The sequence below is a fragment of the Rhinolophus sinicus genome, chromosome 3 (genome assembly GCF_057876585.1).
Source record: "Rhinolophus sinicus isolate RSI-liver-muscle chromosome 3, RSI-T2T, whole genome shotgun sequence".
NCBI lineage: Eukaryota > Metazoa > Chordata > Mammalia > Chiroptera > Rhinolophidae > Rhinolophus > Rhinolophus sinicus.
Genome location: NC_142503.1, coordinates 178,265,843 through 178,293,521, shown reverse-complemented (window position 1 = coordinate 178,293,521; position 27,679 = coordinate 178,265,843). Strand labels below are relative to the sequence as shown.

At 38.4% G+C, this 27,679-nt stretch overlaps 1 protein-coding gene across 2 annotated transcripts in view; it reads right to left on the bottom strand.

Annotated features, from left to right (window-relative positions):
* The window catches only part of YLPM1 (YLP motif containing 1), a 59,275-nt gene extending 32,642 nt beyond the window's left edge, over positions 1–26,633 (bottom strand). The window contains exons 1-4 of one of the 2 annotated variants that reach the window (XR_012494591.2): positions 25,597–26,602; positions 15,202–15,435; positions 14,138–14,317; positions 12,348–13,336 (exon numbers count right to left, since the gene is read on the bottom strand). Coding sequence is in view for 1 of the 2 variants with exons in the window: in XM_019733491.3 (XP_019589050.3) it covers positions 12,348–13,336; positions 14,138–14,317; positions 15,202–15,435; positions 25,597–26,466 (2,273 nt within the window). In the remaining variant the exon portion in view is untranslated. Of the gene's footprint in view, positions 1–12,347; positions 13,337–14,137; positions 14,318–15,201; positions 15,436–25,596 lie in introns of both variants that reach the window. The other variant, XM_019733491.3, reaches the window with a different exon arrangement.
* Positions 26,634–27,679: the final 1,046 nt, after the last annotated feature.

Below are 27,679 nucleotides of genomic sequence, written 5' to 3'. Positions count from 1 at the left end.
CATTCAATAAATATTTAGCACATATCCCGTCAGGTACTACACTACATCTAAGGGATACACAAATAAAATGTAATCTGCGTCCCCAAAGGGTATACAGTCGAGGAGAAAGAGAATCTAAGTGTAAAATGTGCCATAAAGTGCAATGACTAAAGTCTGCCTGCCTGTACTAAGGGTAACAGAAGAAAGAATGGTCAATTCTACCAGGGTGAGGGGGTGCTCTTCCATGAAGGCTTTATACAACAGAAGATGCTTAAATTAATTTTGAAAGGCAAATTCTCTCAGATCAGACTAATGGTGTTTGTTAGAGGTGAGGGGAGTGGGTAGCAAGTGCATCTCAGGCTCAGGAGGCATTATGAGGAAAGGCAGAGAAAACACACACCAACATAGCATGTTTAGAAGTGCAAAGTGAGGCATGGCTGAAGCAAAGAGGAGACGGAATTGGGGAAAACTGGGGAAGGAGGAGTAGAAAATCAACACACTAAGAGACAAGGTAGAGGAAGGCCAGGGTCAATGTCCAGAAGAGCGTGTGCCTGTGTGGCAGACACTACTGGTGCTCCCCCAATATGCTCCCCCTTCCTACAGTGATGGAGCCTCTCCGCTTTAGCTGGGCAAGGCGTGCCAGACTACAGACTCTCCCCCAAACTGTCTTGCAGCAGCAAGAACTTATAGTCAAGTTCTGGCTAGTGGGTTGAGAGCGAACATGATTTACACATCCTTCTGGGTTGTACCCTTAACGGGAAGGGCACAGCCTCCTCGTCACCAAATCCTTTTTCATGCTGGCTCTGACAAGGTGGTGAAGTTATCCTGGACATGTAGATGAGGCAACATATTAAGGGATGGTGAAGAAACAAATCCGAAGGAACCTGGATTCCTGACACAGCAAAGCCATCACGTAAGTCCTCAGAGAGAATACACTTCTAACTTGTTAAAACCATGTGACTTTAGATTTCTGTTACAACAGATGAATTAACTCAGCTGAGGAAGGAACTGGGAATTACCTTATAAGCACTTGGAGCCACTAAAATGGTTTGATTTTTAAAAGATTGCTTTAGTAGAAAGTAGCAAATGAATAGGTGGGAAAAGCTTGTAGATTGTTTCTACAATTTGGGTAAGTGCAAGTGAAGCCTGTCCTAAGGCAGTGACTGACATACGGATGTAGAGGAGGGAATAAAATAGAGATGTGAAGGAAGCTAAAGCAGATAGGACTTTCTAACAGGTGAGATCTCAATAACGGGAAGGGAAGCATTTCCAAGATTTCTGGCTTAGGTGACTGAGCAGACGGTGATGTCTTTCATGCCTTTAATGAGAAGTACAAGGGTTTTTCTCTCATTTATTTGGAAAATCAATGAATAGTAATAAATTCCGTTTCAGCAAAATATTTACTTCCTATCCCTGTGCTATTGGACTTTGCTGGTCTAGAAGTCTTAGTTTCAAAGGGAGGAATGCTTCCATCGGGGACACAACAATGATTCCACTAAACTCAAACTGAGACTGCCACCTGGCCACTTTGGGTTCTGAGTCATCAGGCAGAGAAGGAAGTTACTGAACTGGCTGGGGGTAACTGGTCAGGACCACGCAATGAGGACAAGCAGGAGGATGTCTGGATGGAGGAGATCCTCTAGGACAACTCTTACACTTCCTGGGATTCAAGTCAATGGAAAACTACAATTGCGCAATTCAGGCAGGAATGCGTGAACAGCCCAGACCTTTCAAGAAGGAAGGATTGGGTCACCCACCAGGCAAAGAACCAGGACCAGCTGAGGTGCTTGCTGAGAGCAAAGGAATATGGAATGGGGTAGTGAGAGAAGGTAGTTATAAATACCAACTATGATTACGTGACCGGTTGCAGAAATAAGGACTGGGACAGTTATGACTATTTCTTCCTTAATTTGATATCACATGCTTAAATATATACAAATATATTAGTCAAAATTTGTCGGCTGATTTTTCTTATCATCCAACATAAGATGTATTAATAATAGTTAACTTCATATCTCAGAATGTGTTACAGAGTATCAAAGAGGGAGTATGAACCAGCTAGAAGAATGAAGATATCCCCAAAGACAAAAAAGGGATTTTTATATCCTCTTCTGGGAAAAGGGTTAGAATGTTTTTGGTTGTCCAGGGATGTTTCATGTTAGTTACAAAAATCCCCCTTGTGATCCACCCTAATCAGAAACATGTAAGAAAGGGAACTCTGGGAAACATACTGCAGCCTAGGCAAGTTGACACTTTATAAGAGTCATCACAAGTAATTTAAAAATACATAAACCCACTAAAAACAGAGAAAGGAGGCCAACAGCAGATGAGAATATTGTTTTTAAATTTTGAAAGACAAACAAAAGTGGTAACATTTGGGGCAGGAAGAAGCTGCAGTTTAAAGTGCTGATCCTGGAAGGTGATATAATGTGGAAGGTGATACAGTCACTACTGGCTGGCTTGCCCACAGAAACCCAGAGAGGGTTAGGATTCTTAGATACCAGGGATGCTGGGCAAGGACAAGAGTAAGATTTGGGGCTAAAAATGTGTAAATTAAAATCTATTTCAGAACCATCAACCAGACTTTCCCTAGGCTGAATGTCTCTAAATTCTTGAATTGGAGGGTCCCCTAGCATTAGCCATTTTCAGCCCCATCACCTAAAGCAAAGCCTAAAGCTCCCAATCAGCTTGTCAGTGTCTGCCAATCTTAAATATAAATGGATAACCAAGCACCATGAGCATTTGAACAATGTTTCCAAAATGAAAAAGAGACCAAAGCTAAACAGGACACAAATCTGGAGAAAACAGATAACGTAAAACAAAGAAAGAAAAAAGAAAAACCCCACAAATTAGTATTTTCAGAGAGTCTCATCAAGATACTATACCTACACATGAAGAACAATTTGCTATATACACACACACACACACACACGTACAATATACATATATATATAAAAGATCAGAACCGTAAGAACTGCAAAACATTTATTTCTCAAAATAAAAAATGCAACAAAATGATTTAAAAGTATTTCAGAAAGTACAACAGAATAAGAGAGAAAAGAGATAAATATAATCAAATCCAGCAGGTCCAAAATCCTACTACTGAGGAGTTCCAGAAAGAGAAGAACAGAAAACGAGAAAAAAAATAAAAGAAAAAATAGCACAAAGAAATTTCCCAGAGTTAAGAGACTAATCTCAAACAGAAAGGGCCCAGATCACTCAGTATCCAGTACAATAAAACTAAACAAACAAACAAATAAACAAAAACCACTGTGAAATTTTAGAATATCAGGAATAAAAAATGGTTTTTGGCAACAGGGAAAAATCATCTAAAAAGGAAAAGAATCAGAACAGCACAACGGCTGCATTAGGTGACAGAAGAAAATAGAACAATGACCTAAAACCTTGAGGAATAATTATGTTCAACTTCAAATTCTCTATCCAAATTATTAATCAAGTGTGAGGTTAAAATAAAGACATCTGGAGACATGCAAGGACTCAGAAAATTTCCTTGCAACTTGAGCATGCACTCTGGGAAAAAGAGAAACTAAACCACAAACAGGAAGCCATAAGGTTCAATAAATAGTGTATCCAAGTCCAGGAAGACAATCAAGGAAAATGTGGAAGCCACAGCCATATGGCCATCTTGAGAGCAACCAACCAGCCAACCAGTTCAGGAAAAAGCAAAAGAATGAATACATTTGGGCGAGGGATCTCAGGAGAAAAAGAGATGGTGCTTTTGGGACTGGGTTTGAAGGGTTAAAGATTTGACAAGAAGAAAGACAACTGGAAATTCTGTAAAAAGTTATTACACTAAAGAAAATGTGATGACTGCTTATCTCTACAGTGAACAACACTGTTTACTGATTTATAAAAATATAGTGATGAAAATATATTGGGCAGATGGGGTTACAGAGCAGTGTAAGAACTAAACGTTTACCAGAACAGGAAGTAAATATATAGCATCTAAAAAGTACAAGTCAAGAAAGTAGCAGCATATTCTTTAGTGATAGGAAGGTAACTACCAAAAGAAACAGCTAAAGAATTAAAAGGAAGTATCATTAGGAAACACATCTAGGGTGGCTTGGGGCAGTGGATGGCTGTTTTTCCTTTTTTTTTTTTTTTAAACTATGTGTATGTAGCACTTTGATAAAAATGTAAAATTTCTTTTAGGGACACACAGAGAGAATTAGCCCCAATTCGGAAAAGCCCTAACTAGGAGAAAGGCTTCCACAAGAAGTAAGATGAGGATGATAAGGTAAAAGCAAGGGAGAGGAATGAGTTTTACTGGGACCGAAAGCTTTGATTTTTTTTTCTGTAGGCAGGAATCTAAATTAAAGCTATAAAGCGAAATAAAATGTTTGCTGAGACAGATAAAGTAGCACTAAGGTAGATGGTCCATGCTAAACAGGGCTTGACAAGCTATTGTTGAGCAAAGGGAAAAGGAGCTGACCAGACTTGTCAAAGGATCCAGGGCAATGCTAAAGATGGAGACCACACATTTACAAAGAGCAAAACGTATGCTGTTTCAGAGCTCGTGATGATGGTTTGGCTCCTTTTCTTGAAGTTACACGTATTAATTCAAAGTGCGTGTAATAACATCTTAGATCATGAAAACTCTGTATTCAATTCAGCATCATCAGTGAGAAGACCATCCTCCACAATGTGCACGTCAGTGAAGAGACCTTGTCAACACGTTGTCCAGTGTTATCATCCAATTCTGAATATGAATGGACTGCTTTCCTAATTAAATTATGAATGCCTTGAGAATTTTAGCCATAACTGAGACGTTTGGGCACAAGCAACATTTACTTACTGAACACCTACTAATTGGTAGGTACTGTGTCAGTGCTGGAAATAAACTGTTACCTAACCTCAGGGAGTTCACAGTCTGTGGAAGAATGAAACAAATAAATCAACAAGTAGAACAAAATGTAATAAATATGGGAATGTTGGTCTTGTTCACCGAGGTATCCCCAATGTCTGCCTCACTGAAGGATCTCAAAATAATAATTATTGAAGTGCCACCCCATGGCAGGAAAAATAAGAATTAGTAAAGCAAAAACTGACAGGCAAGGGATTCCAGACAAAGAGAAGAGCATGGTAAAGGCCAGAGGAAAGCACAGAGGAAGCAGGAGCACTACAATGGGTGTAAGTAAGAAGGGAGAGGACGGGGCAGAAAGGTTCTGCAAGCCTCACGCCTGCACATGTGACGTGCAGTTCCCATGAAAGGGTAGGGTGCTTTGCTTTCAGATTAAATTGCTAACCAACAGCCAAGGGTCATCATTTTATTTTTATTTTGCGGATAAAAATGTTAGACCAACTGAAATATACCTTCAACACTACATATAAATGGCAATTATCAATACTGCACTTTCAAATTTTCAAAGTTCAAGGATGTTACGAAATCTTAAGGCTATCGAAACCTTTGATTTATAAAAGCAAAGAGTTTTTAGGTCTTAGGAATAAATACATTAAGAGATACTCATGTTAAAAATATGTACAAAATTAAGCCATCTATACAATGAAATACTATGACATTTTTAACATACAAAAAAAAAGCATGTATTTGAAATAAACAGTATATATTCACCAAATACCGTCATATAAAAAGACATGCATTGCACACTGGTCAGATGAAAGAAAAGTAAATACTTGGTGTTTAAATATTTAAAACATTGTTGTACAGTATTTCATAAACCCATGAAAACTTTAAAACTAGGTATGAAACCATTAGAACTAAGTATAAAAACTTCAACATTGGCATAAAAAATACTCCAAGTTGAGTATAAAAACTTAAGAAATATGCAGAAATACAAATACCCTTAAACAAAGTATTATCTGATTATCATCATATCTACATAAACATACTCAAATCAGCAGACCATGGAAATTACAAAACACTAAATTCTGGAATCAAATTCCTTCCCTTTTAGTTTTCATGTGAAATAATGCCTATTTTCTAATAAGTATAACCAAAATCCTAAAATCCAAATTCCCAAAGAGAAGTGAACACTACAAACAGGAACAACCACGACAAATGGAAGCATAAAGAAAAACTATAGTGTTCACAGTCCCTTGCTAATCCTAGTAAGACAGCTACAGAATGGAAGAGGGTCACAATTCCAACCCTAAAACCAATCAAAAAGTAAATGGGATCGATCAGAAGCCTTGATATTATAAAGATGTCAATTCTTCCTCAAAATGGTCAGTAGATTCGATGCAATGTTCATTGAAATTCCAGCAGGTTTTTGAAAACTGACGAGCTGATTTTAAGCATCATATGGGAAATACAAAGAACCAAGAATAGTCAAGACGGTCTAGATCTGGGGTTAAACTATGGCCCATGGTCCAAATCCAGTTAAAAATGACTTTTTTTACACTTTTAAAAGTTAAAAAAATAAGAAGTAGAAAAGGAAGAAAGAAAACATTTGACAGAGACCAAACATGGTCTGCAAAACCTAAAAATATATACCAGTGTCCTTCACAGGAAAAGTCCTCCAACCTTTGATCTAGAAACAGAATTAGAGGGCTAACACAAGAGAAATTAAGATTTAGTATAAAGATACAATAATTAAAGAAGTGTGACGTCAATGCACAGATACAAATAAACCAAAGGAATAGAGTTCAGAAACAAATCCACAAATATAGTTACTTGACTTATGATGGAGGAGACACTGCAAAGTAGTAAAGAAAGGACGACTTTTTAAATAAAATGGTACTGGGGTCAACTGGATAGCCGTATATGGAAAATAATGAACTGTGACCCCTACCTCATACCATACATTAACAACAACAACAAATCAATTCTATATGGATTATTGGTTTAAAAATAACAAAACAATAAAAGGTAGAAGGTAAAATAGGATAATGTATTTATGACTTTGGAGTAAACAAAGACTTCTTAAACAGGACACAAAAGAGGACACATAAAGGAAAAGATCAATAAATTGGACTACTAAATTAAAATCAAGAACTTGCATTAATCAAAAGATACCATTACCTAGCCCTTGGGGTTCATCAGGGTTCACTGGATCCAGTTATAGTTTTTGAGTTGTTTTGTTTTAAACAGTTCTATTTGTAAGGATTGATATTTTGTGACTTTTTTCGTACAGGCCTTCCCAAGAACCAAAAAAAAATAATTTACTTTTAAAAAAATAAAACAAAACTTGCATTATCTTGCAATTATCATATGGATCCATTGGATCCTTTTGCAAATCTAAGATACATTAAAAGATCTTAAGTGATTTTTTTTTTCTGTATCTTGAAACATTTTACAATTTCCTTATCCTAGAATTTATTATTACTCATCATTACTTATCAATTATCCCCAACTATGGCAAAGATTAAAATACAAAGACAAGGAAAGAATGATAGAATTGTTGAGTGGGATGAAGCAAAGGTGAAATAAACTGTCATGCACCCTTGCACTGCCCAAAATATTGCAGCCTGCTTTTAGACTTCATTCAGCACAATTGAGAATTCAGAAATTTTCATTTCCTGACTATAATGACAAAGAAAAGTGACAGAGAAAGTTGTACCAAAATCATCAGATGAATCAAAAGATAAATGCAGAGACAGTAGCACTCTAGGCTCTAATAAAGATGAAAAATTTATCACATAAGTGAAATCTCCAATTATGAATTCTCAGATGACAATACCCTAGATGAATACTCTCAAACTCAAGATTCGATGAGTGAACAATATATTTCTACTAACAGAAAGAAAATGTGGTATTGTCATCCACTTAGTTTTAAGAAGGAAGGACTTCACATAATTTTTTTGTGGCAAGAACTGGGATCATTCCGCTTTACTAAAAGAATGTGACAGAATTATTTCATCTTTTATGATGTTTGTGTGCTAAATTTACTTGATACAAAGAGTTTTTAAAAATCTTTATTAGAATTTTAGTAAGTTGTTTTTCACTATTCCTTTATTCTTCTGTAAATTTTTTGTAAAATTACTTTGAAATTTAAAAAAAATAAAAAGGGTCCATTGGACTTAGATGGTAAATAGGGAAGACCACTTTTCAGATATACTGAAGAAAGTAAAAAGTGTTGTACAGTGAAATATAGTCCAGACAATCTAGACATATACTGGACAAAAAACTGGTATCTAGAATATATAAAGAACTACAAATCAATAAGAAAAAAACATAACCTAATAGAAAAAAATAGAGAAAAAGCATTTCATAAAAGAGAAAAATCCAACTGAACAATAATCAAATGGAAAGAAACCAACCTCATTCATCATCAGGTAAATACAAACCAAAGCCATATTACAATACCACTAAACATCCACCAAAGTGGCTAAAATTTAAAAGTTTAACAATACTAAGTATTGATGAGGATGCAAAAAAACTAGAATACAGACACGCTGCTGGGCTGGTGACAGTGTAAATTAAAACCACGTTGGAAAACTGTTGGACAAGATATGTCAAAGCAGAACATATACGGACCCATGATCAAGCAATTCCAATCCTTGGTATATATCTGAACAAAATTAAATATCCATACATATACACACACACATATCTGTATGCATCTAAAGGGACACATATAGCACTAAAAGATACATACCAGTATTTTTCATAATGACCAAAAAAATTAAATGACCATCAATATTAGAATGGATAAACACACTGTGGTATATTCATACAATAAAACACTGTACAGGAATGGGAATGAACAAACTACAGCTACACACAACATGGATGAATCTCACAATAATATGTCAAGTGAAAGATGCCAGACTCAAAAGAGTACATACAATATGATTCCACGTATATAAAGTTCAAAATTAGGCAAAACTAATCTATGGTGTAAAAAGTCAGTATAATGCTTTTCTTTGGGATGAAGGGAAAATGGGAAGGGACATGAGGGGGGCTTCTCGGACACTAGTAATTTCTATTTCTTGATCAGAATAGTGATAACATGGATGTGTTTACTTTGTACAAATTCACTAAGCTGTACACTTACAATTGTGCACATCTCTGTATGTTACCCTTTAATAAATAAGTTTTATTATTTAAAAAAAAAAGGTTCTGGGAAACCAACGTCCACTGATATGACAGTTTTTTTGAGCAGTGGCAGTCTTCTAGAAGACTTGATTAATCCAATGATATACATACATACACATACACAGTTTCAAAATAATGCTCAACAATGTGGTATGCTATTTACACACGATGCAGTTGTGTACTTGACTTTTTGGAAACGACTTTTTGGAAACCTTCAGTTTTTAGAAAGCAGCCTAAATCTGGGTTTTGCAAAAACTCAAAGTACTTTCTTTATTTTAATAGTGTTATTGGTAAATCAATTACCTGTGTTCTCAATTCTTGTTTTTCTACCCAGCTGTTTAAAACAAGAGTGGCTCATATCAGTTAGTTGTTTACAGCAAACTCTGAACTCAATTAATAAAGGAAATTCACAAATTTCTTTAATAGTGTGGATTAGTCTTAACTCAGTGAGTTAAGTAACCAGACTTAGTGAGTTTCTTGCCCTCACTAACCAGATTTCCACTGATCTTTTTTTCCCCAGCTACACATGAGGAAAAAAAAGAACTATGTCTAGTCCATAGTCACAAACTATACTTTATATGGGCTAAATGAGCAAAAGAAGTAGAAGGGTAATAGAAATGGCAATGACATAAGCTAGATGGGGGAAAGTCTTTTAAAACAAAGTAGATAATGAGAGCAGGATCCATTTCAATGACAAAGATTTTTAAAATGCCATCCTTAATCAAAGTTACAGGTGAAAAAGCTGAGGACGGATATCTCAAACCTAAAAACAACATAATCAACATTCACCAAGATTTCAGTAGACTAAAATGTTGGCCCAAACCTAACTAGATGAAATGTAAAGATAAAGTCTTAGACAAAGAAAAAGAACCTAAAACAAAAAGCAACTGCACAAGTTCAGGATGAGAGACACTTGGCCTAATAACAGCTAATGTAAAAATGACCTGGGAAGCTAAATTGATGTTAAGCTTAACAAGAGTCAATACTGAGAAAGTGCTGACCAAAAAAAGGCAATTTATTCAATTATATATTATTTATAATGAAGTTGGTCTATGGTCTTCTACACCTGAAATAAGTGTTCACTCTGGAGACTGACAAACTAAAGGCCCTGTAGAGGAGACTAGAACAAATGTCAGTGTGAAAAGAAAAGAATTTGAGTTTATGTGATGGCAGAGCAGACTGGGTAAGGCAGGATAGGGGAGATGAGAGGGTGATCTTGAAATAACAGCAGGAACACACTGTAGAAGAGTGACAGGGTAACTCATTATGTGTTGCACCATAGAGGCAGATCTAGAATCGACAGGTGGTTACAGTAACATATTTGGGGTCAATGTAAGAAACAAACTTTCTAGAAAACTCAGTGTTCAAGCAGAGTCCATCAACTGCTTGTCACAGGAAACACAACTAATTTGTAAGGGGATCAGAAGGCCTTGCATTCAAATCGCATCTCAACCATTTACTAGCTACGTCATCTGGGAGAATTTATTTATAACCTCTCCAAAGCTCAGCCTCTCTTATCTACTTACATCATGAGATCACTGAGAGAAATAAATAAGGTAATATGTGCAAGATTACAAACTAAAATGCTACACAAATGTGAGTTGCTGTAGAGGGGTCTGCACCAGATAATTGCTAAGATCCTACTAGCACTGAAGTTATTAACTGTACCTTGAGGCAAGAAAAAAAGATAGATTCTAAATTTACAGTCAAGACTTGGTAGGCAAAAGACAGAAACATTAATATGACAGAAAAAAAGGGAGCAGGAAATCTGTTTCATGAGGTGTTAAAAATGTACTTCTCTGATAGCAAATTAGTCACCAGATCTAAAAGGCATCGCTCAATCCAGGAGATAAGTAGGAATTCAAATCAAGAAGATAAACAGATAAATGAAGGCTACAACTGTATTTGTAATCACTTGACAGTATGAATATTATTGAATCATGACATTAAATACAGTACTTAACTATGCTTTTGCTCTGAGGACCCACTGGATATAGACTCAGGCTGTCTTCTTCCAGTGACATGATCCTGAGCAAGTTACCCAATCCTTTTAGTCCCAGTTTGTAAAGGGTAAATGTAGGGTATGAACCTGTCAAATTAACAGGTTGCTGAGAAGACTCCATGAGATAATGTATGTAAAGACTCTGGCAAGTCTTCTGGTACCCACAGGAATTCATGTTATTTGCCTCTAATTAGCTTTGATTTTGGAGTTTTGTGCCATACTGTTTTCAGAATTATAAACTTGGGGAACAAATAAAAGATATATTTTGTTCTCAAATGTTTAAATTAGGTTTAAATTTAAAATAATGATGTAGATTGACACTGAGATGGAAAACTAACCCATGTACTGACAGGTGGAAAAAGCAAGTTACAAGACAATATACTTAGCATGATCTCATTTTTATGACATACTTTAAAAATTCTTATCTCCAGATAATCATCTCCAGTGGAATTAGGTGCCTTTTACTTTTTTCAATACTTCTCTGTACTGTCTAGATTTTCTATAAGAAGTATGTTATTTCTATTACGATTTCCAATTGGAAAAAAATCTGATTGAAAATGTTTTTCTGTAGAAAAATTATCATTTAGGTCAACTTGGGGAGAAAAATATACTTTTATAAACTAAGAAAAATGAATTTAACACTTTTTAAAAGGTAAACAAAAAGCTTTAGAAACTACTAGTAAATTTTTGTGTGTACTTTTCTAAATAAAAATGTGGTTCAGACAAAAGAAAAACATCTCCCAAATAGAGAAACATATAAAGGATATAAGCTCCATTTGTCTGTTCTGTTATAATCACTGCAGTAAACACAGACCAGGAACTTAATAAATGTTTGCTGAACAAATGGATAAAACATAAGTCCTATTTACCCTTACAATAAATTTCATTGTCTTATTTCACTATAATGTTGGCTTATTCATCTTTATCTCCAATAGTTAGATTACCTAACAAAGTTATCAATTCAGTTATTTGTCAAATAAACAAAAAGCAAAAAAAGATAAATTTAATAAATATTACTTTTGAAGCTGAAAAGTCAGTAAGAAATTGATAAACATTACTTTAAAACATTACATTTTTCCTGCACTATTGTCTCTACATGTAGGATAAAAGCAGTGATATCAAAAAAATGGGGGCATGTTATCATTTCCAGATTTCATTATGTCCTGTCTAATAAGTGACTACTAGCATTACTTGTGAACCAGGAATGTATATAGATTAAAAGTATTACAAAGAGAATCTAAAAATTGTATAAATGAAGCTTTTTATACCATCAAGGCCTGCTCAGCCTGAAACAACAAAAAGGCCAAGCCAAATCAAACGAGATAAAAAAAAGCAGGGCAGACCTACCTTGGTCCTTTTTGACCTTCCATGTAACTGCTTCTAGGAGGATCTGGTAGCAGTCCACCTGGCCTTACTGGCATGTCCTTGACTGAAGTGATTGGCTGAGAGGGAGCAGCTGAAGACTCCCCAAGTCCTTGCTCGGAGAACGAACTGTATGGCAGAGTAGACTTGCTCAGAGGAGCTTTAGAATTCCCTTGTTCTGATGGGCCAAGAGCTGACTGCAATGGATGGTAAGTTGAGGGTGGGGCTGAACCAAAAGACACAGGAGTGGGAAGTAGTGCTGGTCTAGGTTTTTCCGGACCTTGTGAACTCTGAGAACCGGAGACTGGCGGACCTGGGGCTGCTGTTAACTGAGGAGGTAACCCTTGTGGAACCCCAGGGGGAGGCATTCCTGGAGGAGGTGTGGCTGAAGACAACGGTGGGAGGGGCAGGACAGGTGGAGGCGCTGCTGAAGAGAGAGATGGTGGGGGGAGAACAGGTGGCGGCCCTACAGAAGAGAGGGAAGGTGGGGGAAGAACCGGTGGTGGCCCTGCCGAAGACAGAGCTGGAGGCATCACAGGTGGGGGCACGGAGGTTGGTAGAGAAGGTGGCATCACAGGTGGGGGCATGCCAGGTGGTGGCACTGAAGTAGGCAGGGCAGGGGGCATCACTGGCGGTGGCAATGATGGAGGCAACACCGGAGGGGGCATTGTTGGCAGAGGCGGAGGCATCTGAGAATACGGACCAAAAGGAGGTGGCATTGACATGTTCCCCATGTACTGGTTTTTCATGTTCTGAAATGAATTGACTTTCTCCTGGAGATAGGTCTGAGTGGCTTTCATATGTCCCTGCCATGTTTTCCACTGCTTCTCATACTCCTGAAGCTGATCTTTATGAGGATAGGAATGGAGCTGTTCCTCCCACAGCTGAAACTCTCGCTCCCATTCTTGGTAGAGGTGTTGAAACTGTTGCTGCTGCATCTCATAATGCCGCAGTTGCATATCTACAGACATGGTCTAAAGTAAAGGGATAAAAATTATTTCAAGACATTCATATAAGAGAATTAATCACAACTTAAAATAATAATGAATCGAGGGCATTTGAAGTCTTAGGAAATTAAAACACTAAAGACTTCGGGAGCCTAAGGATCAGCTTGTTATATCCGTTCAGTGACGATCAGTCTTCTTTCTTCCTTTGATTTATTTATGTAACTTATCACAGAGATGGAAAAATCAAACAAACACTAAAGCAAATCTCTACCTCAGCAATAAGTATTTTTCACATTTTTAATATTACTATGGATCATGTTAAGAACTTTAAAAAATCTATTATTGTAAATATATACACATAAGTTTATACCTCAAGGATAAAAGACAAACAAGCATCTAAGTCATTTCATCTTTTAAGGTATATTTGCTTAGGTTTTCGTGGTGGGTGCTTTGATTTTTTTGGTGGATTTTTTGCTTGTCTGTTACCATAGTGGTTTGCAGGTGAAACACAGGTTACCTTGAATCTGCGTAAGAATCTCTGGTTCTTAAACCCCTTACCAACAGTACTCTAATATCTGCCTGGTTGACGTGATCAGAGACCCAATTATACCTGCCCCCCCCACCCCCCAAAAGCATTGTCATAACACCACCACACTTCCCAAGCCCCCAGGTAATGGGGCAAATAACTACATGGGCACCCCATGGGAAACATCTAACTGCCAATTATTTGATATTTTTCCTTCTTCACACTTAAATCTGTTTCAGGAAAAACAAATCCCTTACATGGCTTGGGGCAACCTGCCATGTGCCAGCCGAGGGAGCACTTGCCTGCATATGTGGAGGCTGCTGTATAATCTGCTGGTACTGCTGGAGGACCTGTTGTAACTGCGTGTGCTTCTGCATTATGCCCTGATACTGGAAGCCCACTCGGTGCTGCTGGTGCTGCTGCCAGTGTGCGGCTGCGGCCTGCAGCTGTTTTAACCGGGCGTCTTCTTCCGGGTCCTCGGACTGAAGGTAAAAGAGGGTACATTTTCTTGAAGTCATAAAACAGCAATCAAATTACTAAGAAAAGTGAATATTTTATAAAGTATCATATTGCATTATATTGTACTATAAAGTCCAGAATCCCTGTAAGTCTGGCTGATTAAGAAAAGCTATTCTAGCTTTAGAGAAAATACCAGATAATATCTATGCTGTTCCTGGATACCCATATAAAGGAGTTTATAAATTCCATAGTCTTTACTGAATAATCCCAGTTCCTAAATAGGACCACCAGTTCCCCAACAAAGTTAATTAATCTACAGTTACTGTCCTTTTCACTCTGTGAGAAATCTCTTTCCTTTTCACCTTAGTCACTTTTCACCAATGGACTGCGGTATCATTCAATCAAGTTTCCACATAAGGCTCTTGGGAGAACAATGACATTTGGACCAGTGTGAGAACTTTCAATGTGCCAGCGTATGTGGAGTGACAAGGATTATCACATTTAATGCTCTAACCCCTTTTGCAGATGAGGAATTTAAAGCACAGAATGGTTCACTAACTGGCTCAGAGTCACCACCAGTAAGTGGCAGTGCCTGGACTGAGCAGTTTGACAATAAAAATTGGAGCTGTTAACTATTGCCCGGTGCTGCCAACACTAAAGGCACCCCTTTAGTACTTAGAGACACAATTTACAAGTGTCTAATTCTTCACTCTCACTTCAACCATGAAAAAAATGCCTTTTCTAAACCTGATAAGGGTTCATCTGATTAGTCCATAAACGGAATTTTATATGTACTGAAAGAAACACATGAAAATACATATCCATTCATGACAAAGGTATATATAAATGAATCAGTAAAAAGCTGAACAATTGAATAAATATACCAAGTAATTAATTTTATGGTTACCTGGGATTCCTCAGGTGGGAGAGGGGGTGGTACCTCCTCATTAGGAGGTGGTAATGGGGGCTCCTCAGATGGAGGGGGTTCTGGTACTTGACTGGTGGCAGGTACTGTAACTTCTTTAACTGGCTTGGGCGCATCCTTTGCTATGACAGGACCCTTTTTGTGTCCTGGCAAATGTACTTTTGTCCTCTGCTGCAAACTAAGCAAGTGCTGTCGATACCAGTACTGCTGCTGTTCCTACAACAGAAACCATTCGTAAGAATTTACTTGACAATGCTGTATAGCTGCAAGGTGGTGGTTACCGAGAGCTACGTTTGTGTCTGCGCTCATGTGCTTATATGTAAGAAAAGGCAAAGATGGACTGAGAAAGGCAAATAAACAAGCAAGATTTTCAATTCCTCCCCTAAATTTATACCATGTTTCCCCGAAAATAAGACTGGGTCTTATATTAATTTTTGCTCCAAAAGATGCATTAGGGCTTATGCTCAGGGGATGTCCTCCTGAAAAATCAGGCTAGGGCTTCTTTTCCGGTTAGGGCTTCTTTTCGGGGAAACACAGTACATTTAAGTTAAACCATACCATTCATATTAATTCAACATACTTCTCTACTCTCTTAAAACACATGCTTTTGGAGGTGAGAGCAGTCTTTTTGATAAATTCACAGCTACTTGTTTTTAACCTATCTTTAGTTGGTTCAGATTTATCCACGGGGTCTCGCTGTTAATGCATATAACCAAGTAGTCTTACCTCTTCTCTTTGCCTTCTCTCTTTTAAACACCTGTTGTATCATTAGTCTAGCTATCCCCAGGTACATACAATAGTTTCCCCTTATCCACGGGAGATACCTTACAAAATCCCCAGTGGATGCATGTAACCGCCAGAGTACCGAACCCTATATATGCTATTTTTTCCTGTATATACATACCTATGATAGTTGAATTTTTAAATTTGGCACAGTAAGAGATTAACAACAACTAATAATAAAATAGAATTATAACAATACACTGTAATAAAAGTTATGTGAATGTGGTTCTCTCAAAATATCTTCTTGTACTGTACTCACCCTTCTTGTGATGATATGAGATGATGAAATGCCTATGTGATGAGATGAAGTGAGGTGAATGAGACATTATTAAGTAAAATAAGGGTTGCCTCAACACAAGCACTGCAATATCATGACAGGGGATCTGATAATCGAGATACTGGTAGCTACTAAGTGACAAATGGCATTGAGTAGGGTATACCCATGGATATGCTGGACAAAGGGGTGAATTACATCCGGGCAGGACGGAGCAGGAGGGTGTGGGACAGTGCAAGGTTTTTATCATGCTACTCAGAATAGCGTGTGATTTAAAACTTAAGAATTATTTCTGGAATTTTCCATTTAATATTTTCAGACTGTGGTTGATTGTAGGTAACTAAACTGCAGAAAGTGAAACTGCAGGTAAACGGGAACTACTGTATGCATAAACGAAAATATAACGTGTTTTTAAATGTTTTCTATTTATTTTAGAAGTCTTACTTTGCCTTCCAAATTATACTGTAATTTAATTTTCTGGAAGATTGTTTTGTTCGTCCACTTTGTAAGAGTCACAACAATAAGTTTAATGTGGAAAAAAATTAGAAACTACAGCCAATCCTCATTATTCATGGATTCTGTATTTGTGAATTTGCCTATTGGCTAAAATTTATTTCTAACTCCAAAATCAATATTCGGGAGCTCTGGCGTTAATTTCTGGACTCACGTATGGCGGTGAAAATTTTGAGTCACCTGACTTGCAACATTCCCAGCTAATGCAGAACTCATCCATGCTTGCATTTTTGTTTAGCTCTCATACTGTAAAAAAGTGTCCTTTTCAGTCTATTTAGGCCACTTTTTGCATTTCTGTGCTTTTGTTGGTGATTTTGCTGTTTAAAATGGCCTCCAAGCATAATACTGAAGTGCTGTGTAGTGTTCCTAAGTGCCAGAAGGCTGTGGAAAGCCTTACAGAGAAAATATGGGAGTTAGATACACTTCATTCAGGCATATATGGTATAGTGCTGTCGGCTATATGACACTGTTAATGAATCAACAATGTATATTAAATAAAGTGTCTTTAAACAGAAACACACATATAACAAGGTTATATATTGACTGGTCAATGAAAATGTGACCAAAAGCTCACATTTATACAGGAACCTAACCCTGTATTTCACTTAGGAGCAATGGTTCAGTATTCACCAATGTGGTATTCCTGGTGACTTTACAGAACACAAGTATCTCAAATAAAAAGAATCGACTGCATAAATAAGCAATAACTAATTAAATAAAATCAATAAAAGAATCTCACCACTCAGAAATAACTATAGACACTTCATTACCCCAGTATTCACTATATAATCCCCTTACAAGGTTGCATAAGGAAAAAAGGTTGTCATAACACTAAAATATTCATTAATGAACTGCCCTATATACTTCTATAATTAACAACAGCATATATTTCTACTACAATTATAAGGATGCAGGATTTTATGAAAGTGATATTGGAGAATTTCCTAACTCATTACTGACAGCTGAGGATCTAGCAGAAGTCCTACTGATTAACAACCGAAAAGACTTATGATAGGACCTGCAAAAGACGACGATATGAATACCAAAGGTTGAAAAACAGCCCCTGGGAAAATTGATAAAGCCCTCAAATATTTTTTTCAATATATTCAAAAATAAAAAATGATATATAATGTTGTCATATAATTTTGTCACCAAAATTATAGTACAGAAACATAATCTATACTTTATTCTTTGTTCATTCTAAGACTCAGCTATTCCTTGATTTTTCAGCTTTGTTTTTTCAAGATTATGTCCCAAATCAAATTTTTTACTTTTTACAATAAACTCTTAGTGGCTACGTTAAGTGGATTCATTTTACTTGCATTCACTGCGATTCATTATCTTTGGGTAACCAGGATTTCTTATATTGCTAATATTTTCCTGTACACGTCTCTAATTTTCCACATGAAAAGAGATGCGTAAAATATATATAATGTATACTCTTTTCTCACTTAACATACTATTTTGTTAGCCATTTTTTCACTCATAGAATGTAATTTTCTTGGGAGAGAGATGCTCTCATGCTTTTTTATGTCAAAGTAGGATATCAATAAATGGTTGCTGACCAACTGAAGACTTCCCTTCTAAGCCACTCATTACTATGACCTGAAACTTGCTCCAATCCACTGACAAGAATAAATTTCATCTCGTTAACTCCATCTTGAAGTGTGAGTCATGATTGGGTTTTTTTGTTTTAAGTTATCATACACATAATCATCGGCTCCCAGGATTAATTACTTTTACTATTTAACATTAAAAAAAGCACACTGACCATGACAGTCAACATTAATGCAGTATTAAATCATTTGCAACTTTCTTCTATTATTTTATGAAAATAGCAACAGGTTTATCTTTCAGCTTAAAAAAGTTAATAAACCCAGTCTCTTTCAAATAGATGTTAAAAGTTTCTTTTTTTTTGAGTTGCTTTGAAACCATCACCAAAAGATACAAAGATGCAAACTATCTGTCACAAACTAGAAGCCAACGGCTACAGATATGAAAACTGTACAGATCTTAGATTCTTTATCAGTTTGCACCATACTTATTCTCCTGCTTCCCATCTTTGTCTTAGACCTGCTCTAGGGTTAAGAACCATGTTCGGCGTGCAAGCACTTGCTGGTTCACCCATAGTATGCACTGTAGATCAATTTCAATGACCCCAAAAAGCAGAAACCAGATCTATTAGATTAGTGCAAAAGTAATTGCAGTTTTTGCCTTTATTTTTAAGCTTTTAAACCGCAATTACTTTAGCACCAACCTAATAATTCATTCCTAGGATTAGGCTTCAGCACATTTTTCAAGCTCTACAAATGAATAATGATGACATCATTCAAAAATGTCCTCAGTGACCACAAGAAGGGTGATTTATCTTTATTTCACAAAGAATAAAAATCTGCTTGGACTTGCTAATGAGGCTGAACTGCCTACGTAGTATTACTCAGTTCTTCGGAGCATCCCATCGTATCGGACAACTCCATCTCATACGGGATGTTAGTTCACAGACTGAGGAAAATCAGAGCATGTGTCACATTTAAAGAGACTGAATGAAGGGAGTTAAAAAGTAAGAACGTAAGAACTATTTGTCACAAATATTACTAAAAAATGTGCTAATTTACTCACCAAGCACTTACTGACCACTTCCTATTGGTATACTAGCTATGAACTAGGTGCTAAATAATTCTCCAAGTAGGGAAATATAAAGGAGAGTGAAAGACAGAAAGAGAGGTAAGGGAGAGGAAGACAGAGGGGCAAAGAGAGACTGACTTGTAAAGATTAATTTTGGAGGCCTTTCCTATGCAGGTTGATTATGATAAATGTCTGTGACACTAAAGGTACTATGTCTTATATCCTAAAGCAAAATGGGGTAGGAAGAGAACCTGATAAAATACTAACTAATGCATTGGATTTCCATTTAAAAAATTTATTTAAAATATATTTATTTTCAGTATTTTTGAGGTTCACATTCTACTCCCGGAAATTAAGGTCACCAGATAATCTGTCCATTTTAAAAATAACAACAAAAAATAAACTCTTTTACTTCACCTCTTCCTCCAGCTCCTGCCCTCATTCTCTCTCTCTCCTTCAGTTAAACTTCTGGAAAGAGTTGTCTATACTCACCATCCCCATTTCCTCACCTTCCATCACTCCTCAAATCAATGCAATATGGCTTCAGTCACTATGAAACTGCTCCTGCCAAGGTCAACAATAATCTACATGTCAGTATGTGCAAAAGGTAACTCACCGTCTTTATTTTGCTTGACCTCTCAGCAGTACGTGACACAGCTGACCACTCCCTCCTCCTAGAAACAGTCTTCTCTTCACCTGTGTGCCACTGCACTGTCCTGATTTCCATCTTCCTATTTGGCTTTCCTTCCACTGGTTCCCTTAGATACTGCGATTCTTACTCTGTACACTCCTTGGGAAACCTGTTCTATTTCTGTGCCTTCAAATACCATTGTTTTGCGGATGACTCACAAATCTATCGTATCTCCCGTATCTCGCTCCTCGATTCCACATCTATACCTAACTTTCCACTGGACATCTCTATTTGGACTCTTATATAAGTCTCAATAACTTGAAACTCAGCAGGTCTAAAATTTAACTCATCCCCCCCCCATCCCCAAACCTGTTCTTCTGCCTCCTCTAGGGTTTCCTATTTTATTTATAAACGGGACCACCATCCACCCAGCAGCCTATCCCAGAAACCCAGGAATCACCATTGATGCCTCCCTCTCCACTACTACTCAATCTCCAACTGGAGTCCAGCGCCTAAGCATTTCTCCAGCCTTTCCACTTCTCTCCATCCCCACAATCACCACCTAAATCCAAGCCATTATCATCTTTTACCTAAATTATTTATTAACTATTCTCTTTGAATCACTCTTGCGCCTTTTGATTCCACTCTCCACAATGCAAGCTGAGTGAGCTTTCACAAATGCCAATCTGTCACATTTGCCTGTACAAAATCTTTCACTGGCTTCCTCCTGCCCTTAAGATAGAGTCCTCACAGGTCCTTCCCCCTCTGGTTTGTGTCTACCATTGCCACCCTGAGCTTTCAGTAAGCCCTACTGAACTTAATTCTTTGAACTCGTATCTGGTTAATTCCTACCCATTCTTTAGGTTTCACTTAAATATCACTTACAAAGAGAGGGCTTTTCAATTAGGTTAGAATGTCCACTATACTCAAACATTTAAAAAATATTTGTTCTCCACCTATGTGCTAGACCCTAGGCAAGGCACTGTGAATAAATATAATGGTGAGCTAAAAAACTGCCCCTTTCTCCCATTCCTTAGGGAACAACCTAGTGATATTTTATATTTTATAATCCCCCAGAACCCTGTACTTCCCTTAGTTACTTAATAAATGTCTTTGTTCCCCTCCCCCCCATCAGAATAAATCAATGAGGGCAGGTACCATGTCTGTCTTATTCACCATTTCATCTCCAGTACTAAGCACAGTACTTGGCACACAGTTGCTATTCTGTAAATACTCGAACATTAAATAAATGACTAAAAACTCTAATCAAAGCCAACAGCTTTTCCTAAATAAGTTTTGAGAATAAAAGCATAAATAAAAATCACAATTCATGAACAAAGGTTAGTATGCACTTTACCTAGTCAGTCCATTAAACACACAGAAAATTTAATTCTTGGAAAAAAACACATTCTGCAGCCGGCGCGAGCTGCCGTGAGCTGCTGACCGTCGATTAACCGCCTCAGCCGGCGGGCAGCGCAAGGCTCATAATACCAACATGGGCCAGGGAGCTGTGTCCTACACAACTAGACTGAGAAACAACGGCTTGAACCAGAGTGGGAGGGAAGGCGGAAGAAAGGGGGAGGAAAAAAGAAAAAAGACATATTCCATTAAATCACCAACACTTTACTCTGAAAACTAGAAACTAAATGGGAGAATACCAAGCATGTATCCTGTCTTACCTATACCAACTATATTTCCAATTAAATAGTCCTAGTTCATGAGTGAATGTTTTTCTTTACAGAATTACATATAATAAATGTAGAAGAAATGGCAGGAAAAAAATCACCATGTTATAACCTCTAATAAAGACATGATCGCTTAGGCAAAGATAATCAATGGACGAACCACTAGAGGAAACATTAGATGTAAGACTGATGGACAGCTTTACAGTGGAGGGACCACACTGTCACCCCCTGATCAATCTTGGCACCACCATCAGTGGGACAACCAGGCACTGAGTGCATCCCAAATGGATGTGAACGAAGCACACAGCACCACCTAGATTATAAAGCACACCTACTTAAAGAAAGGTGAGCTTAACTCTGAGAAGGCTTCAGAGTTCACTTCTAGTTTACAAAAACCATGGAAGAGAGAGGAACAAGTTAAATGACACCACGAAGCAGCAGACAAATCCAGAATGTGGGACATTCTACAGGACAACGACACAGCTTTTTCATCAAGTTCAATGGCATGAGATAGAAAAAGAATCCGAGAAACTGATCTAAATCCGGAGTTCTCAACTAAGGGTGGTTTTGCCCACCTGGGAGATATTTGGCAATGTCTGGAAACATTTCTGGTTGTCACAACTCGGGGCTTCTACTGGCATTTAGTAGGTAGAGGCCAGAGATGCTGCTGAACATCCTAGAGGACAGCCCCATAACAAAGACTATCCTGTTCCAAAATGTCTATATTAGATCCTGATTTGAACAAATCAACAAAACATTATTAAATCCATTGGAGAAGTTCAGCATAGATATCAAGGAATTATTTTTAATTCCATTAGTATGAGAAACGGGAAATCTGAATGGATCAGATATTAGATGATACAAAGAAACTGTTAATTTTGTTAGGCATTAAAATGTATTTACCTTAGCACAGGTCCTTTTTTTTTAGGTGTCTAAGAATGTAGGGATGAAATAACATGAGATCTAAATTTGCTTTAAAACATTTCAGCAGGAACAATGAAAAGGGCATAGGTGAGGTAAATACGGCAAAATCTTGACAGCTGTTGAATGTGAAAGATGGGTTTATGGGGGTAATCATGCCATTTTCTCTATCTACTCTTGTTTACAGTAGTCCCCCTATCCACGGGAGATGCATTCCAAAACGCCCAGTGGATGCCTAAAACTGCAGATAGTACCGAACCCTATGTAGACCATGTTTTTTTCCTATGCATATATACTATAATAAACTTAATTTATAAACTAGGCACAGTTAAGAGATTAACAACAACTAATAATAGAGAACAATTACAATATACTGTTGTAATAAAAATTATGTGAATGTCATCTCTCTCAGCAAACTACCACGCATTCCTTTTTCCTTCCTCACAATTTCACAGATAGAAGGTTCATTCTTACCATAGATCTTAGCAACCTAAGCCTACAATTTTTTTCTTTCCTTATTAAGTCGAGAACTTTCACCTTTTAACTTGAAGGAAGCACTTTATGGCTTCACTTTGGCATAACCAGATTGCCAGCATCATTACTCTTGCATTTGGGGCAATTATTAACTAAAACAGGGTTACTTGAACACAAGCACTGCAATACTGCAAGTTGATCTGACAAATGAGAGCGTTACTAATGGACTGGCTGGTGGGTAGCTGGGATACAGGGTGGATATGCTGGACAAAGGGATGGTTCACATCCCAGATGGGATGTAACAGGATGGAGCAAAATACCTTCACAGGATGGAGTAAGATTTCATCACGCTACTCAGAACAGCATGCTACACTAAGCATTTCTGGAATTTTCCATTTAATATTTTTGGACAGCGGTTGACTGGCTAATTTAAACCGTGGAAAGAAAACTGCACATAAGAGGGGACGTCTGTATATTTAAAATCTTTCACCATAAAAATTTTAAGTGACATTTTCCAAAAATAAAATATGAACCGAAAGATAATAAATATGCAGAGGGGTTATTTGTCAGAGATTGGCACTGGCATGAAGAAAGTGTACGTCATCTGATAAACCAAAGTACCCTAAGTCTAGAACATGACAACTCTTGTATCTTATTCAACAAATCTTTGTGGAGAGCCTACAATTTTCAAGGCACTGTCCTAGGTCCTACAGGGGACAAAAAGATGAATGAAGTAGTCCCTGTCTGCAAGGGACTTACAATCCGAAAAACAGAAACCAGATGGCTTGGCTTCACAGAGACCTAGATATTTGAGATGTGCCTTGAAAGCAATACAACTATAAGGGGGAAAATAGGGTTGAGGAAGTGGGATGAATTCTAGACAGAGGTAAGAAAGCTGATACAGGTTTACAAGGCCATTCGTGATCTGGCCCATTCATACCTCTCAAGCCTCATCTTCTGACCACTTTCTTTCCTGCTTTCACCAAAGAACTGGAGGCACTGAATAGTCAGAGCACTAAAAGAAGTTCACTACAGAATAGGTACAAAGGTAGAAAAGCAAAAGCAGTGCTCATAGAATTTATATTAAGGACAGGTCTGATCCCCACCCAAAAAACCAATTCATTTGCCTCTCAAAGGCCAGAAAAAAGTCTAGTGGAGACGAAAATATAAATGTCATATTTCGGCTTGGACTAACTCTGAGAGTGACAACAAAAACACTGAAAATTTCAGAGTGGGGTGGGAAAGCAGACAAATTCTATCTCTATAATAGAGGAATCTGGGGGAAACAACCTGGTGGGATGGGGCTTTGGGGTAAGCCAACAGAATCCCTTATTCTACTGTTTTACCCCAGCATCTTAAGTGTTTTCTCCTGATGGTGTGCCAAGTACATCTTGCTTACTTAAAACAACTTGCTTCTATTCTTAATTTCTAAAGCCAAACCTCTGTCAAATTAGAATACTGCCTCCCTATCTTCTGGAAATCTTTTATATGTAAATTTAAGTGTAGATTAAAAGATTCTCTTTTCTCATAAGGCAACCTTAGGTAGATTGGTAATTGCTAAAAGTGTGCAAGAAATCCTAAGAAATGGTTTATCCTACTTTAGTTCTATCTTCCTTCTTAGGGAAGGAATTCATTTATTACTGCCATCCTATCAATCTTTGTCCGTTCTGTGGGAAACATCACTCCAAACAGAAGTTTAGATGAATGGTTCTTCCATGAGTGAAGGGGTATCACCAAAAATTTTTTTTTTTTTTTACCTTGGCAAAATTCCAAGGCTGTTACTCTGGAGGGAATGGTTAACAATGCAATGCAGCAAACTGGTCATGTCTTCAAATCTTTAAGTGATGTAAGAAAAGCATGAATGGGTCAATTTCTTAAATGACCAATAGACTCCTCAAAGGCTCAAACGTGTACTGTGAATGCACCTGGAAGCACAATTAGGATGCTCCTGATAAGAACAAGACTTCTATCCTTCAGTTGATTAGACTTCTTAATTCAAGAAGCTGACACTATCAGTGAACCCTAAAAAAATTTTTTAAAGAAGCTTACTGGCCCTAAAGTTTATATGCATTTCAAGTGTCACCCCTTTCAGAAGCTTCTTTTTTTATGCTGCCTCTTAAATGGAAGTTTTAGTTTAAAATACAATGTAGAAACAAAGCCCTTTGCAACACCAGCAAAATGTGGGAGGTTGGTCAAAGGAAACCAAGGAATGTATCTGAAAAGTAACTCTTGAGCCACCTCACTACTCTATGGTGTCTAGAAACACCTTCAAACACTGTTCTTTGAGTAATCTACATTTAACCAATTAAAAAGCTGGGCAGTCATACCTCGGACTCATGGGATCCTGTGGAGTGTAAATTAGCTAGTCATAGCGTGTTGGAATTAGGCTAAGCGCTGTGTTCAAGCCCCAGGCCTGCTCACTTAGGGCCCTCCAGGTGAAAAGATGCGGATCAGGTACACGCTTTTCTTACCTGTGGAGTCATCTTAGAAGGATCTGGCTCAGGGGCAGCTTGATGCTGTTCAGAATTCTTGTTCTTGGCTCCACTCTCCAAAGGTTCTTGCTGGACAGTTGTCTTATTCCCAGAAGGGGTGGACGGTGGTGGAGCTAGTAGCTGGGATTTAGAATGGCCCTGGGAGGGGCGGGAAGGAGATGCCTGAGAAGGGGGCAAGTAAGATTGGGAATGGCTCAAATAGGATTGCGAGGAGGAAGAGGAAGAATAAGAAGGGGTGGTCGCCAGGTAGGATTGGGAAGGTGGGGACTGAGAAGGGGACGGCTGAGCCGGAGGCAAGTAGGGCTGAGACGAGGCCGGGGGGTAATACGAGGGTGGCGGCTGGGGTGGGGGCATGTAAGATTGAGACGGGGGCATATAAGACCCCGGCGGTACTGGGGGTGACTCAGGGGGAGAGTCCAGCTCCATGGGAACCAAACCAGGAGGCCCGTCTCGTTGGTGGTGGAGCATCTGGTGTTTGTACTGCTGCGGCTTCTGATAGCTGAGGGCCGGCCCAGGTGGCGGGGGCATCGGTGGCGGCGGTGGCTGCCAGTCTCCATAGCCGCCCCCCGGCATCACCGGCGGGGGCGGCAGGGGGGGCGGAGGAAGGTGATGGGGCTGGAGCACGCACTGCATTTGCTTCTGGTGCATCTGCTGCAGCTGCTGGAGCTGCGCCAAGTGCTGCTCGCGGAAGCTCATGAAGCCCGAGGAGGAGGAGGGGGCCGCTGGAGTCGTCGAGCTCGAATACCCGGGCCCGGGCGAGGCCTCAGGAAGCGCCACCGGAGGTGGCGGCGGGACCGGCGGAGGCGGATAGTGGCTGCTCCCGCCATATCGGCCCCAATTCGGGTACATATCGGAGAAGAAAGCGCACAGCTCGTCCTGGCGCCGTTACTCGTCGCAACTGACCTCCAGGAGCTGCGGCGGCGGCGGCGACAGCCGGAACTCGCGGCGCCTACAGGCCCCGGAGCGTGTAAACGGAGCGCGCCAGTGCGCCGGCGCTACCGAGGAGGGCCCGCGACAGGGAAGGCGGGGTCGGTACTGGGTGACTACGCCTGCGCAGTAGCCACAGAGAGGAGAACAAAGGCGAGATAGAGCGACCCTTTGCTTGGAGACTCTCGGTTGCCATCTTCCTTCAGGTTCGAATACCGTAGGTGCGAGTAGAATGTTCTCATACAACCGAGGAACCATAGAGTCTCACAGCTGAAAGGGGTGGCAGAGATCCTATCGCTCCATGGGTTCATTTTTGAATGAAAAAAAAAAGGGTTCCATTCACAATAGCAACAACAGCAGCAAAAACAAACAAACCATGAAGCAAACAGAAGTAACTCCAATAAGAAATATGTACAATTTATACAAAGAAAACTACAGAACCGTACAAAATCATATCCGGGTGGGATAAAATTAGACTTGAAATAATGGAGAGGTTTACCATGGTCTGAATGAAAAGAGGAAAAATTGGAAAGATGTCAGTTCTTCTCAAATTAAATGAATAGACTCAATTCAATTATGACAAAAAAACTCAATTGGGAACAAATCTGTGAAGGGTGAAAATGTATTTTGTAGACAATGTAAGACTACACCAATCCCTGCAGGCATATGAAAGACATCTGCAGTTGTAAAAAGATATAAATGGAATTCTTTAGAATAACTCAATACATAAATACTCATGTTGAAGAATCTCAGCTAAAGCAAAGATAACCAAGAACAAATACAAAGATTGTCTAGCGAGGAGAATCTAGAAAATAATGCAATCTCTCAGTGTAATACTAAACACGAACTCCTTTGGCTTGAATGAATCACTGAAAAATAAAGCTAATACACACTGAATTCTGAAAACACTATCTAACTCTGAGAATATTAAATGTGTCAACACTTAAAGTTGTGCAACACTTAAAGATTTGACCTTGCTTCCATATTAGCAACCCAGATCCTCACCTCTGTTAAAAGGTGGATGTGAGTGCAAAGTGGGACATCTGAGTATCCTTTAGAAGAAAGAGCTTCTTATTCTTAAATAGGAATTTAGTTGTTTTTAAAACTTTATTTAAGTATAACATGTATACATAAA